Genomic DNA, 14,718 nt, shown 5'->3' with positions numbered 1-14,718 from the left:
TGAGAATGACTAGTCTTTAACGTGATAGAAAATGTATGCTTACATGCAGTTGATTGTTTTGTCTTTTCTGTGTATTTTCTGAAAATTCCTGTTCTTTATTACACATCCAACTCTGATAAATACAACCAATGGAAATGAATACTCTCATATGAAAAAAACTGATAATCTCGCAAACCAAAGTAGTACAATACAGTGTCTAACTCATGACAGCAATCAGTACCAATGTGACCAAAATAGCTCTCACCGACCTTCCAAACATCTTTCCCATCTCGTATATTGCAACTCCACCATTCTGTAATCAAAGGGAGATAGCAGAAGAAAATATTAGGTTATTAATTCCACTAATTCATTTAATCTTAGAGAGACTAGCTGGAAATTAGTATGTATTGCAACGACAACATTATGGTCTGAATTTCAGTTATGTTCATCTTATTATGGAAGTATAGTTTCATGTAGAATATTGTCTGTCGGAAAGAAGTTCCTTTTCAGTGAGCATTGAAGAAACCTGTTTGTGGCAACATCAAAATCTTTGGAAGAATAATTCTAGAGGATTGAAATTATTACCAAATCTGGTTGTGGTGCAGGGGATGACAGATCCTCGGATGGTTCAGGTGCAACTGGTGCTGGTGGACTGAGCACCACAGGTGCAGGTGCAGGGGCATGCTTCTTCTTATGCTTCCTCCTTTTGTGCTTCTTCTTTCCCTTTGCAGGAGCAGGTGCTGGTGCTTCAACAGGAGGGGATGGCGCCACTGCTGGCACTGCAACAGTTGGAGCTGGCACTGGTGCTGGGATTACCGGAGGCAGAGCCGGTGGAGGGGGAAGTGGAGGTGCTACTGGGGGCAATGAGGGTGGCGGAGGCAGAGGCGGTGGTGGAGTTGGTGCTGGCAAAGGTGGTGGTAGTGTTGGAGGAGGAGGCAATGGTGGAGGTGATGTCGGTGGTGGTAAAGGCGTTGTTGCAGCTTGTGGTGGTGGAGTTGAGGAAGGTGGCAATGGCTGTGCAACCGGAGCTGGGAGTGTTGTGGGAGGGTTGGCAACAGGCGGTGGTTGGGATGGTGCGCTAGCTGGAACTTGAGCTACACCAATGCCAATACAAATGCAAAGAAAGACCGAGAAGCAGAGCCACTGCTTCAAGGCCATGTTTATTATTGTTAGTTTGATTGCTTCTCCCCAGATGCCAGAGTATCTGTATATAGAGGGCGGCAGAATGTTTGATGAAGAAGGAAGGTGGTTCATGGTTGTTGGGTCGGAAAACTCGGCAAAGACATTCTAACAACCATCGGCATTTAATTTCATCAAAATTTAATTGTGATGTTAAAGATTTGTTCCCTGAAATTCTCAGGATGTCACCAACTCATTGTCATTATTCAGAATCAGAAATCAATGTGAATGTAGTAGATCATTTGTTCATTGATTCATTGATTTGGAAAGAGATGTAGTTACGTTTGAACTAATTGTTTGTGTGGCCCCATTGTTGCACAACCAGTTGCTCTGCAAACAAGGAAACTATTAATCAGGTCAGGTGAAGTCTTACTGAAGAAAGGCTTCACCAAAGGGAAGGTGATAACTAATGAGCTCTTTTTTATTGGTTAAACATCACATCCTTCTTACCTGCTCCAGTCTGGTAATTATCTTTGTTTTCTTTGTCTTTTTTTTTTTATATTTAATTTTAATGTAGTTAGAAACTTCTTCCTGTAAATATTATCAATATTGTTTTTACTGCTAACTTTGCTGACTTACTATGTAATACTAATCATTTTAATATGTTATTTGAAGGAGATTATCTCCATCAACATGGGTGAAATTTACAGCTCATTGATTTCAATTTGGTGTTGTTGTGAACTTATGAAGTTGTTCGTGTCTATAGACTCCACCATCAAAACTCCATCGCAACTCACAAGCTTGAAAAATTATATTATATATTTATTTGAATGTTTGATCGATGATATTTTGGTCTAAAATACTAAATGCAATTTTTTTTAGAAGTGGATAAATCAAACTTTTGTTAAAATTTTAGGAAAACAAGGTACATGATAATAAGACTAATAGAAAAAAGAGAAATTAAATTTGAGAATAACCATATGCGGTGATTAAGTATTTCTACTGAGATAAGTGAGATACTGAGACGAGTGAAAAATACAGAGATTCTAGATGATGACATTTATGTGTAGGGTCAAACATATATGGGTTCTCTTAGTGCAGTTAAATAGGATTACTCATTAGGCCAAGTTGGAGCCTTGGTTGTTTTTAGAGGTTCTCCTCTAAATTATAAGAGGTGCAGAGGAATTGAGACCGCTTGATAGTGAAAATAACATCCCTTAACATGTTCTTCTATAAATTTTGGACTGCAAAAGACTAAAATATTATATATATGATTAATTTTGATAATAAGTAAAATTGGTAGGAGAGAACATTAGATGAAAATTTAGTTATACCTTTTTAGCCAAACATTCCAAAAAATAATCCTAAGGGAGTTTCGTGTCGCATGTTATTGGGACTTTAGGTTATTGATCCATAAAGTCCAGACCTCTAACATGGAGGCTGGGGATTACGAAATCATGAGAATGTGGCCAAAACAATTTCATATATTTGAAATAAATTTTTAATAAAAGAATTAATAGTTATTAGACTCTATAACCCTATGGCAAGTGGCAACAAACACATGTTGTAGTTGGAAGATTGTTACAGTTTCGCTTAGCTAAGTTATTGAGAACAAAGATTTTGCTATTCCACATTAATCATTTAAAAATATTGATTTCCAAAGGACAAAATTCTTTTTAAAAATTAGATTCCAAGAGGCATTAAAAAACCAAATCATGAAAAAATTTCTAAAAGATATATCCAAGAATTCTTCACTATTTTCCAAAAACCAAGATTTTTGGCCCCCACTACTCCGTGCAGTCCAATCTTTTTTCTTAAAAATTGAAAAAAAAAAATATAATTACACCCAACAATTTTACAAGTGAACAGAAAATACTTTTTTATTTCATCAAATAAAAAAGTTATTAAAATGGGTTTTTTAAATAGGGAATACATGATGAATTTTACTTTACAAAAATACATGCAGAAATCCACATAAGAGTATAGGACGAAGACAAACAAAAGACAATAAAACTAAAATTACCAAAATCATATGTAGTAATTATTAGGGTTTAGGGTTTGAGGTGTGCGTAAGATGGTTTATCCTCCTTAAAAAAAAAAAAAAAATTCCTTACAAACAATCCATAGTAGAGATCATCTGTTTAAGATAATACAAACAAAATGGGTATCAAATGTTTGTTTCTTTGGGCCCAAAGCAGAAATAGTAGTCTTGCTCACACCAAAGGACAAAAATTCAAGATTTGAGGCTGAGCGTAATAATATAAAAGGAGATCTCCAACTTGAACAGAGAAAAAACATGTTCAATCTTAATAAGCGCATCTTATCTCACTCCAAACAAATATTGGAAAAGAAAAATCCAGATAAAGAGTACTCAACTATCTCTGTTGCATTAGTCAAGGTTATGCCTCCAATTCATCCAACCTCACTTTATACAAAAGGGCATCTTTTATATTCACTCTATTTCAAAAGTTATAGTTGTTTATTAATAGTGGTGGAACCAATAATTTTATTTAATAGGGTCAATATATAAATATGATATTATCACCTATAGTGTAATTAATATATATATGATTGCATATATACTATTAAGTGTGTGTCATCTACGGCCGTTTGGGTTGCTGTGATTATAAATAGTAGTACAGTAATGAAGGAATTTTTTCATTTAATTACTGTGTTTATAAATAATAGTATAATAAAAAAAATCCTACAGTATTGTAATTCGTTCAATTATATTAAGCAATAATTTAATCAATCACAGCCTATAAAAATCAAACAGAAAACACATCTATTCATTAATTATATTACGCAATAATTTAATCAATCATAGCCTATAAAAATCCTAAAAATCAAGCAGAAAACACATCTATTCATTAATTATATTAAGCAATAATTTAATCAATCACAGTTTATAAAAATCAAACAGAGAACACATCTATTCATTTAGGGAGAAAGTACATCTGCATAGCTACTATTCAGGCTACTGCTATTATTATCTCTCTTTATCTATATATATATATATATATATCATTCACTTTCTCTCATATGACTTATTGTCTACTATTAATATTATATTACTAATAATAATATGCATGTTGTCAATATTTATACTAATTAATTTATGGTAATAATAATGTGTATTAATAGTATGTAAATTAAATATAGATAGGAGGGAGCCATCTTCCTTGTTTGATAATATGCATCCTATGAAATTGGACCAACATACATGGAAAACAACTATCTTGCTTACTTTATAATATATTTACTATTAATATTTTGTAAAATTTTTATAGAATCATTTGATCCCACAATCTCTAAATTGTAGCTCCGCCCTTAATTATGAACAAGGCTTTTCCGGTCAAGTTTAATTTAAACCAGATTTATACAAACTCAACACTAATAAAAAAATAATATCTTATTATTAAAATCACGAAATAATCTCATGAACGCGGTTACACAATAGTTAAAACAGAACCAAGATATTGCTGGTCATCTCACCCATTAAATTATTCAATTTAATAATTTTTAAAATAAATAATAATAATTTTTTAAAATAATTATCAATCTATTCATATATTATATAATAAATAAATAAAAAAATTTATAAAAATCTTGATTCCGTAGTAACTACCGAACCCGAGTCCACAATATTTTTTTTTTTTTAAAAAAAAACCACATTAACCCAAACTATTTTTTTTTTTTTTAAATAAAAATAAAAATAAAAATAATGGCAATCATATCAGGAATTTCCAATATAAATTCCTTGCCCACCAAGTACCATCATCTCCAAACCTTCTTCTCTTCACTCCGTAGGCTAAAACCCTTGTTTCTTTCCAAACTCTCTCTCAACCATGTTGGACACAACCATGTTCGCAAACACGAACATCAAGACCGACACCATCGTCTCCACGGCCATGTCCATCGCCGCCACCGCCGTCTTCATCCGCACCTTCGCCACCGATCTCATCCCTGACACTCTCTACTCCTACGTCTCCACTCTCTTCACCCGTCTCTCCTCCCAAATCACCATCACTATCGATGAGTTCGATAACCGCCTCCCTAATCACCTCTTCCGCGCCGCCGAGACCTATCTCGGCGCCATGGCATCGTCCTCCGCCCGTAACCTCCGTGCAGCCAAACAAGATGACGAGAACGCCATTAACATCTCCATTGATCGTGGTGAACAAGTCGTCGACCGTTTCCTCGGCTTCACTTTCACTTGGCGCCTCGTATCGCGGGAATCTAACAAGCAGGTTGTTAATTACCGCCGTAACCACTACAAAGAGGTCAGCACGCCGTCCGAAGCCCGGTCGTTTCAGCTCTCGTTTCACAAGAGGAACAAGGAGCTCGCTGTCAGCGCTTACTTGCCGCATGTAATCACCCAAGCGAAAACCATCAAAGATGGAGCTAAAACTTTGAAGCTTTACACCAACGATGACTGTGCTTGGAGTGCGTCGAACCTTCGGCATCCGGCGACGTTTGCGACGCTTGCCATGGAGCCGGCGTTGAAGAAAGCTATTGTGGAGGATCTTGAGAGGTTTGTGAAGAGGAAAGAGTATTATAAGAGGGTTGGGAAAGCTTGGAAGCGTGGATACTTGCTTTACGGACCGCCGGGGACGGGGAAGTCGAGCTTGGTTGCGGCAATGGCGGAGTTCCTCAAGTTTGATGTGTATGATTTGGAGTTGAATGGAGTGAGTAGCAACTCCGGGCTTCGAACATTGCTAGCGGCAATGGAGAACCAATCAATTCTAGTTGTTGAGGATATTGATTGCTCAATGGAGCTACAAAGAAGAGAAGCTGCAGATGAAGAGAAGGTGAGGACTCCCCTGTCTTTGAGTTCATGATGGATTAATAGTGCACTTCACCTCATGCTTATCCGAATGATCTTGTTGCAGGTGACACTCTCAGGAATGCTGAATCTTGTGGATGGCCTGTGGTCTAGCTCTGCAGAGGAGAAGATCATAGTCTTCACAACAAACCATAAAGAAAGGCTTGACCCTGCTTTGCTCCGACCTGGGAGGATGGACATGCATATACATATGGGTTATTGTACCGCGGCTGGGTTTAGAATCTTGGTTTCAAATTACCATGGTGTCGATGAGCATCCACTCTTTGGGAAGATTGATCAGTTGATTGGAGAGGTGGAGGTTAGCCCGGCGGAAGTTGCTGAGGAGTTGATGAAGAGTGATGATGTTAATGTTGCGCTCCGAGGGCTTGTCAACCTGTTACATGTAAAGAAGAACTCGGCATGATGAACTTTCACATTCATAGATTTTAGGGAAATAAAGCAAAATACAAGGGAACTTGCCTTAGTTTTTTGTTTTTTTTTTCTGTCTCTGGAATTTAAGCCACCTGAAGGCATTTTATTCTGTACTAACATGAAGAGAAATAAATGTTAAGAATTACTAAAATTAGAGTTAAAGAGATTAAGAGGGAATGCACCTCTTCTGGAGAAAAAAGAGTAGCCGGTGCTCTTGAAGAGGATCTCATCTTGGTCCCTGTTTAACAACAAGCATCATCTGTAAAGAAGAAGACACTATTTATAACAGCAAAATCAAAACGCAGGTTCAAGTATGAAACTAAACTGTACTGTAATTGACCGAAGGAAACTGAAATTTATTCAAAAAATCGCTAGTGATGAAAGGGACATTGACATGGAAACAGCAATTCTTGTACTACTGAAACAGCTCTGGTAAGGAGTGTCGTAGTTACAAGCAAAACATAATACAAAAAAGGTCATGCATCTTGGTGAGAAATTTTGGTGGACGGGCGGTAATTGGTAAGCATGATGATGGTGATTGCTCCGGTTTCTTGTCTTTCTTTCTTCTCAATCGGAAAAACTGTTGCATGGCATCTGCGCACTCTGCTGCGAGGACTGCCCGTCTAATGGTTATCTTTGGATGGAATGGGTGAACAGGGCCTGCTTCAGTTGACGAATCTAGACTGTTACTTCCTCCATCACCAGGAAATAATCTGCAATAAAGATAGTAAACAATGTATCATGAAAACACAGAGAACTTCCTAAATAATGAATTATTTCCCATCCTCATGTCAATTGCTCACTAACATATCTATTGTTCAGAATCAGCATAACTAAATTTATCATCTCAAAATAGTTTGCAAATGAACACCCAAGTAAAAAGCAATAGCTCGAATGGCACAGGAATAAGAGAGTAAATATTCCAAAAGGAAAGGTGCATGTCCGCATAAAGCACACCTGACCCAACTGCCATCAGCTCCAAGGAGTTTGTTAGGAGCTCCCCAGACCAAAGTATCGATTCTAGCCTGAAGAATAGCCCCAGCACACATTGCACATGGTTCAAGCGTCACATACAATGTTGTATCCTGAGAAATATGAAGAGAATGATCATAAATTTAACCAGAGAAGAGGAAATGCATCACTCCCATAAAGAAATTCTACAAAAGGGAAAAATGGGTGCCTCAACTAAATGAAAGGGAACCCAAGTTCAATATACTGCATTATCAACATCTATAGATTCTATACAAAATGAGAAGCAAAACTACTACAAAAACTCATACCGCTAGGCGCCAAGTTCGAAGAACATTAGAGGCTTCTCGTATACAAATCATCTCAGCATGTGCTGTTGAATCTCTGGCCTCTTCCACTCTAAACACATCATATGAAGGGTCAGTGAAAAAGTTATATGCTTGTAAGTATGCAAAAGAAAGTAATAGGCAAAGGGCCAAGAGTAATACTTACAGATTGCAGCCACGAGCAATGATCTTCCCATTCTGTACTAGAACAGCCCCAACTGGCACCTCCCATGAATCTGCAGCCTTCTTAGCTTCCAAAAGAGCCTCCCTCATAAAAAATTCATCAATTTTCCTCTGTTCAGATTCAAGATTATATGCTTCTTCCCATTCTTCAAATGTTTCTTTTAATACTTGCTTATTCCTATGAAGTCTCCGCCTCTTCAATTCCATGTCTTTTCCCATGGTCTCAACCTCAGGAGCTTTTTCTATTTTGAGCTCCTCTTCAGACTTTGTCATTTCAGTGGCAATTAGTTCTTCTTGAATAGTTGGTGACAGTGACTCAACTACTGACGCAGATGACTGTCCAACAACTATCATCCTGGAAGATAAAACTCCCTTTTCCTTCTCATTTTTTGGGTGTCCAAGAGATTCAGGTCTGCTAACAAGGGAAGCAGCTTCTGAAACCTTCAATGGAGCTGTTCTGCTTCTTCCCAGTAATTTCAATCTTTCTTCCACTCTTGGTGATTCAGGTCCACCAACAACAGAAGGGCCTTCTGAAACCGTTAATGAAGCTGTCCTACCTCCTTCCAACAAAATCACTCTTTCTTCTACTGTTGGTATTTCAGGGCTTTTTGTACTTGTAGCAATTATGGAATGCGACCGATCATCAGGGGCTCTACTGGGAATCTCTTTGGGGGAGTTGCCCTTTCCCTCCTCCTTGTTCTCAGAATCATCCTCATCTGGCTCATTACCAGAAAACCAAGCCTCACTGCTTACAGATTCATTCGAGGTGCTTCTTGTACCAGACTTCAATGTAGCAGCATGGGATTCAGCATTAGAAACCCAACCTTTTCGAATTATATCAGCAATGTAAGTCCATAATGACCTACGAGATCCTTGAGTGATGGCACTCTCAGTTCTTGTACCAGGTTCAACATTTCCCATGGGTGAAGAATCTTCCTTGGATGGGTCCTGAAAAGAAGGGCCCCTGATTTCCCACATCTCATCAGGTGGTCCTTTTGGTCCAGACCTTGATGAAGAAGATTGTCTGCCACTTTCTTGCACTTGCTTCTCATCTTTGCATTTTGATGTGGAATCAAGAACACTAACCAGAGCATCAGCACTTCTTTCACTCGATCCCCCATCAATTTCTTGGATCTTAATCTCAGAAGAATGTCCAGTTACCTTATCCAATTGATCAGACGCTGATATTTCCTGCCTAGCTCTGTCAACAAACTCATCGATATAGAGCGCAGAGGATCTATCAAACAGACTGGCAGTCTCTAAAACATCAGTTTTTGTGATATACGTCTCATCTGTACTAGTTTGCTCAACTTGCTCTAGAAATTTTCTGCGTCCAGAGGCAGAACTGCTCTCTGAACTTCCACTAAAAATTGTCTGTGTTCCCCTTGATTGTGAACTCCTTTGAATAAATGTGCCTTGCTTATCCTTCACATCATGTGTCAGCACAAACAACGAACTTCCTTCGCTGTCTTCAGTTCCCGACTTAGAACTACCTTGGTAACCAAAAGTCTGTTGCATGTTGCTCCTTGAACTCCCATAGATTTGGGAGTATCTTTCAAATTCTTGTCTTGAACTGTACGGTTGGCTGAGCCGATCATTGCTCTGATTATTGTGTTCTCTTGCCCCATGAGTTGAGCCTTTGTCCTGATCATACAATTTAGCTGCAACATGCTTTTGTGAATTTCTAATTCTTTCAGTATCACTTGAAACAACACCAGAAATATCAGTGTGGTCTTCATACTTCTTATTTATGTTCACTCTCTCCATTGTCCGTTGATCCAATCTCCTTCTATCATCTCTCGTCAACTCAACTGTTTGTTGAACTGAAGTAGATTTGTCTTCAACATCCTCCAATCTTGAATCAATAAAATAATTCTGAGATTGAGAATTCCTCGATAAATTAGCAGTGTGGTCTTCATAATGAAGGGCTTGCTTGGTTAAATTGATTTCTTTCACTGACTGTTGATCCAATCTAGTTCTAGTATCTCTTGTCAACTGAACTGTTTTCTGATTAGCCGTAGAACTTTCCTCTATATCCTTCAGCTGTGTTTCTTCACACTGCTTCTGAGAATGAGAGAAGCCTGACACTTTAGCATGACCTTCATATTGAGTGGTTTGCTTGGAAAGATCAACTTGTTCAAGTGAATGTTGGTTTGCTCGCCTTCTCTCGCTGCCCTCCACCTGAACTGAATGCTGATATGAAGAAGATTCATCTTGCCTATTCCGCACCCTTGTTTCATCAAACCTTTTCTGCGAAAAGGATGACCTATCAATTCCAGTGCCATGGATTTCAGCAGCAGCTTCAGCAAATCTTCCTGAATTCATACTCAATTCAGCATGCTCAGCAACTCGACGGTCTTCTTTGTTGTGATTTTTCACTGCAGAAGAAGAGCTGAACCTGGCATCAACCAAATTGTTAGAACTTGAAGCCATTGTTCCATTATCCTCACGAACCTCAGTTATTCTCCCTGATTTATTACTCTCTCTTTGGGCATCTCTTCTACCAATAACACTATCCCCTTCATGAATATGCTTTTCCCTTTCTTCATAGCCGGAATCCCTCGACCAAGACCCCTCCTTCGTATTCCTAATCTTCACTCCCGAATTCCTCTTTGAATCTGATACTCTCTTCACCTCTTCCTGATCTCCAGCATACATCCTACCATGCTTCTGAGATGTCTCTCTCTGCCGCCCACCTTCAGTATAATTTTCTCGATGTTCACTATAAGAATCAACCAAAAAATCAGCCTTCTCTTCTTCATCCCTGGCTTTCCAAGCAGACACCTTTCTTGAACTCGAAGACCTCTCTTTCTCATCATCTCGCATCCCAGAACTCCGCACCACTCTTCGAGCTCCATTTTCACGCCTTCCAACTTTCTCATCAGCATTCTCAAAACCTACACGCTTTCTATAATTTCCAGAGGATTCATACCCTTCCCTTCTTCGCCCTTCGTCTCCACACTCGTAATCCTCCGACGAAGACCATGATTCCTTGGAATAACAAGAAAACCCCGACCGATCCCTCCTCAGCCGAACCCCACTCTCTCGACGCTGAAAATCATTACTGAAACCACTAGAATCGCCACAAACTCCATCAAACTCAGCCAGGAGAGCGATCATCTCTCGAAATCCCCCATCGGAACTCCGCGGCACAAGCCGACATCGCCGGACCCCGCCGGCGAGCAGCCTCCTTGATGGCGCCCACTGGATCAACGCCGAGCGGTTCAGTATGTACTCGTAGATAGACCTAGGGTTTATCAGACCTCCATCGGAGCAGCGGCAGCAGCAGCAGCTGCTGCGATCGCCGGAGAAGGAGACGTTGGAGTTGTAAATAGACCACTTTGCCCTCAGGGAGAGCGCAGTGGCAGTGTAGCTAGGGTACATGAGAAGAAGGGTATAAATGGAAAGGAGAAAATTGGTCGGTTACCTGAAAGGATGAATGGTGGCCGTTGATTTGAATAACGGACGGTGGATTTGGCGGCAACGGCGCCGGGAGAAGCTGGGAATAGAGAAACGGAGATAGAGATCGGAGTAGACGAAGAGTATGGTTCTGGTGCTCCGCGGAGCACAATGAAATTGGATCATGGGACACTTGGCAGTCATCTATTGCTTAGTTATCCTCACGGGTATTTTGGTCATTGGCCCGCATGGAGATTCGTGGGTATTCATCTGTGTCGTCGTTTACGATGGATTGCGTCCATGGACGGTAATGATTTTGTGTAAGAATAAAATCATTTTCTCAGACAAAATATGATAGTTTTTTATTTTATTAATCCAATCAAGCAAGAAAATAATACAATAATAAAATAAAAATAAAACAGTTCAGTGTCAACATATATAAGAACAGGCTTTTTAATAATAAAATTTTAGTATGTTACTATGAATTAGTTCTTGTTTGTGAAATTGTGGAGAGGGAGCGCATGGAGGACGACAGTCTCCACGGTGATACCGGGACCCAAACCATGCAGCACTCCGTAGTCAAGACCTTCTCCGGCGGTGCGCAGGCCGTCAGCCATGGATCGCTTCCTCATTTCATCCATGATGAATAAGACACTGGGACTCGACATATTCCCATATTCACTCAACACATGCCGAGTGGCCCTCATCTTCTCCGGCTTTAGCTCCAATTTCTCCTCAATCTTATCAAGGATTGCACGCCCACCGGGATGGGTGATGAAAAACAATGAGTTCCAATCTGAAATACCCAACGATGAGAACGCCTTTATCAGAGTCTTCTCTATGTTGTTACCGACAGTACTTGGCACTTGGCTGTGCAAGTAGAAAGTCAGGCCTACTTCTCTCAAATGACCACCAATATACCCGTCGCTCTCTGGGAGAATATACTGGTCAGTGGACACTATTTCAAAGTAGGGAGTCTCTACCTCTGGAATAGGTTTGGCTCCCACAACCACCGCAGCAGCGCCATCGGCGAAAATGGCTTGCCCGACTAGGTTGTCGAAGTTCTCCTTGGCCTCATCAGGGCCACGGAAGGAGATGACCGTCAACTCGGCGCATACTATAAGTACACGAGAGTTCTCATTGTTCTCGGCCAGGTCTTTGGCTATTCGTAGCACTGTGCCACCAGCGAAACATCCCTGGCTGTAGAGCATGACACGCTTTGTAGATGGAGAGAGACCAAGGAGCTTGATGATGCGATAGTCAGCTCCGGGCAAGTCGACACCGCCGGTGCTGCAGAAGATGATGTGAGTGATTTCAGAACGTGGACGTCCCCATTCCTCCAGAGCTTTGATGGCTGCCTTCTCTCCCAGCTTTGGCACCTCTTCAACCACTATATCATGCCTGGTGTTCAGTGAAGCATGGTCCATGAAGGCGCAGAGGTTGGGGTGCTCCTTTAGCTTCTCTTCATTCAGGTAGAAGTGTCTCTTCCTGATCATAGACTTATCACCTTCATCCATTAATTATTAATTTTATTAGATACTAATCACACATGCAGACCACATCACATGCATGCATGCATGCATGGAAAGATATATAAATGTTTTATCAAATAATGATCATTAATTAGAATATAAATACTTACAGACACGCTTGAGCTTTTCCTTGAGCTCAACCTTGTCCTCACTGTTGGTGACTCTGAAGAAGTAATCAGCAAATGTATCCTGATATACAACATTGGGAGGGTTGGCAGTGCCCAACGCTAGCACGCTGGCAAGACCACCAGCCTTGTTTCCCTTCTCACAATGATCAACTGCAGCACCATTAACGCTCACCATTGTTGATTTTATCTGATGATCACCACTAAATGTGATATCAAGCTTGCAAACCTGACTGGTAATTACCACTGAGGTTCTGGTTTAAAACTCTAACTCAGTGCTGTGGAGATAGCTTCCGCCATTGCACCCTTTATATAGTGCTCATCTCGGTTGTTGTTAGTGTTCATTATTGACTTTCAGGTCATCATGCCACATCACATGTACATGCATTCTGTTAAAGCCTTTTGAGGCCAAGAATACAAAGAGCCGCCACGCACGTTTTTAGGCTGAAAAAAATATTATATTGCCGTACGTCAAGTTTCTAATTACTACAACAATATTATTCCATGCTACCTTAATTCAAATTGTAATTGCCAATGAAGTTCAAATTAAGCCAATTCTTAAACTATCTTCAATATGTTTGAGGCTGCCATTACCTATATCTTGCTACCTGCTTATGAATATACATGATAATTATATTTATAGAAACATATCAAAACAGACAAAAGCATTAATATAGGTACTAAATCGGTGATTAAAAAAAATTAGCAAAGGTTAAAATTAATAATAATAAGTAAATCATTAATACTGGTTTAGCTAGTTAATTTACTAAACTTGTCACGTGACTATTTTTAATTTTTTAATAATTAAAAATAATCAAAGTACAGGAAATTGATGGCTATTTCCCATGTATTTTTTTTGTGTTCTTCTTAATTAACGGTGAACATATAAACCACTTATATGAGAACCTTAACCTACCTAGTATTCAATATTTCAAAAAATAAAGTCATCCATATGATGACCAAATGTTAAATTCAATATTTGAGTAAAGCAAAAACAAGGCCCATTTCCCACCAACTTCCCAAATCACTATTAATCATGGTTAGTAACCTCATATTCTCCACAGGATTATAGCAACCACCCGTTATTTTCTTTGTTTAGAAAATTCCTTGTTCAACAGCATGGTCTTAATTGATGTCACTAAGTTTATATTTCATCAAAATATAATAAAAAAAGTTCACCATTATAACCACTTAAAAAAAACATGCTATTTTTGTTGGATAAAATTTTCAAAATAAGTGAATCAAAATTATTTACTCAATAGGCCCTTCCCAATCTTATTTTGAAAAATCATGAAAAAAATAAAAGGAAAATAAGAAGAAAAAAATAAAAAGCCATTGTTTTTTTTTTATAAGGAAAGGTCACAAGCATGAACTTTCGGAGACGTACACGAATAGAAAAACTTAGTCACTGTTGAAAATTGAAAATTCTTTATAGTAATCATGAAGAGAGAAAAGACAATGTTAATTAAATAACAAGAAGTTGTTGAAGATGAGAACAATGACATGAAAACATAAAAATTAATTTTTTAAGTATTTTTTAAATATTAAAGCAATTAGATTAAAAAAAAATGGCTTGAGCTTAGATTGAATGAAAATGACAAATGTATTGGTTTTTTAACAATGACTGTTGGAATTAATTATCTTGCTTGTTTAATTTTATTTTTATATGCTTTTAAAAAAAAAAATTAAAGATGGATAAACCACATTCATTAAAACTAAAACAATACAAAAAAACCTCCACATAACTATTAGTGAAGGGGAACAGCAAACCCTCCAAAAATTAATGGCATGAGCTTAACATGAGGCTTGGAAAATCTTGTGCGAAATAA

The 14,718-nt window shown here is 38.7% G+C and overlaps 4 protein-coding genes across 4 annotated transcripts; 1 reads left to right on the top strand and 3 right to left on the bottom strand.

Moving 5' to 3' along the window:
- Window positions 1-49: 49 nt before the first annotated feature.
- LOC120280743 (classical arabinogalactan protein 9-like) lies at window positions 50-1,375 on the bottom strand. Its single transcript, XM_039287687.1, has 2 exons — window positions 565-1,375; window positions 50-292 (listed from the first exon to the last, which is right to left on the bottom strand). The coding sequence occupies exons 1-2, from the start codon at window positions 1,231-1,233 to the stop codon at window positions 197-199; spliced, it is 765 nt and encodes a 254-aa protein (XP_039143621.1). The 5' UTR covers window positions 1,234-1,375; the 3' UTR covers window positions 50-196.
- A 3,361-nt stretch (window positions 1,376-4,736) lies between these two features.
- Window positions 4,737-6,506, top strand: LOC120280500 (protein HYPER-SENSITIVITY-RELATED 4-like). The gene is made up of 2 exons (XM_039287359.1): window positions 4,737-5,909; window positions 5,991-6,506. The coding sequence occupies exons 1-2, from the start codon at window positions 4,947-4,949 to the stop codon at window positions 6,345-6,347; spliced, it is 1,320 nt and encodes a 439-aa protein (XP_039143293.1). The 5' UTR covers window positions 4,737-4,946; the 3' UTR covers window positions 6,348-6,506.
- On the bottom strand, window positions 6,416-11,436 carry LOC120280446 (tRNA(adenine(34)) deaminase, chloroplastic). Its single transcript, XM_039287289.1, has 6 exons — window positions 11,261-11,436; window positions 7,817-11,128; window positions 7,636-7,723; window positions 7,313-7,440; window positions 6,538-7,068; window positions 6,416-6,463 (listed from the first exon to the last, which is right to left on the bottom strand). Exons 1-5 carry the CDS (start codon window positions 11,434-11,436, stop codon window positions 6,804-6,806), a joined length of 3,969 nt encoding a protein of 1,322 aa, XP_039143223.1. The 3' UTR covers window positions 6,416-6,463; window positions 6,538-6,803.
- Window positions 11,437-11,717: 281 nt separating this feature from the next.
- On the bottom strand, window positions 11,718-13,149 carry LOC120280445 (chalcone synthase-like). The gene is made up of 2 exons (XM_039287288.1): window positions 12,875-13,149; window positions 11,718-12,739 (listed from the first exon to the last, which is right to left on the bottom strand). Exons 1-2 carry the CDS (start codon window positions 13,065-13,067, stop codon window positions 11,718-11,720), a joined length of 1,215 nt encoding a protein of 404 aa, XP_039143222.1. The 5' UTR covers window positions 13,068-13,149.
- Window positions 13,150-14,718: the final 1,569 nt, after the last annotated feature.

This window comes from Dioscorea cayenensis, chromosome 17 (genome assembly GCF_009730915.1).
Source record: "Dioscorea cayenensis subsp. rotundata cultivar TDr96_F1 chromosome 17, TDr96_F1_v2_PseudoChromosome.rev07_lg8_w22 25.fasta, whole genome shotgun sequence".
Classification (NCBI taxonomy): domain Eukaryota; kingdom Viridiplantae; phylum Streptophyta; class Magnoliopsida; order Dioscoreales; family Dioscoreaceae; genus Dioscorea; species Dioscorea cayenensis.
The sequence above is the reverse complement of the archived record's forward strand: the minus strand, read 5'-3'. Positions and strand labels throughout refer to the sequence as shown.

Bases quoted from the DNA above. Each gene is read 5' to 3' on its own strand.
- LOC120280445 (XM_039287288.1), bottom strand. From the start codon at position 13,067: ATGGTGAGCGTTAATGGTGCTGCAGTTGATCATTGTGAGAAGGGAAAC. The intron at 12,740-12,874 runs GTAAGTATTTAT...TAATGGATGAAG, and splicing joins GGAAAAGCTCAAGCGTGTCT to GTGATAAGTCTATGATCAGG.
- LOC120280500 (XM_039287359.1), top strand. From the start codon at position 4,947: ATGTTGGACACAACCATGTTCGCAAACACGAACATCAAGACCGACACC. The intron at 5,910-5,990 runs GTGAGGACTCCC...ATCTTGTTGCAG, and splicing joins AAGCTGCAGATGAAGAGAAG to GTGACACTCTCAGGAATGCT.
- LOC120280743 (XM_039287687.1), bottom strand. From the start codon at position 1,233: ATGAACCACCTTCCTTCTTCATCAAACATTCTGCCGCCCTCTATATAC. The intron at 293-564 runs GTAATAATTTCA...CTTTGATTACAG, and splicing joins CTGCACCACAACCAGATTTG to AATGGTGGAGTTGCAATATA.
- LOC120280446 (XM_039287289.1), bottom strand. From the start codon at position 11,436: ATGACTGCCAAGTGTCCCATGATCCAATTTCATTGTGCTCCGCGGAGC. The intron at 7,441-7,635 runs GTATGAGTTTTT...CATATTTCTCAG, and splicing joins TTCGAACTTGGCGCCTAGCG to GATACAACATTGTATGTGAC. The intron at 7,069-7,312 runs GTGTGCTTTATG...TCTTTATTGCAG, and splicing joins GCTGATGGCAGTTGGGTCAG to ATTATTTCCTGGTGATGGAG.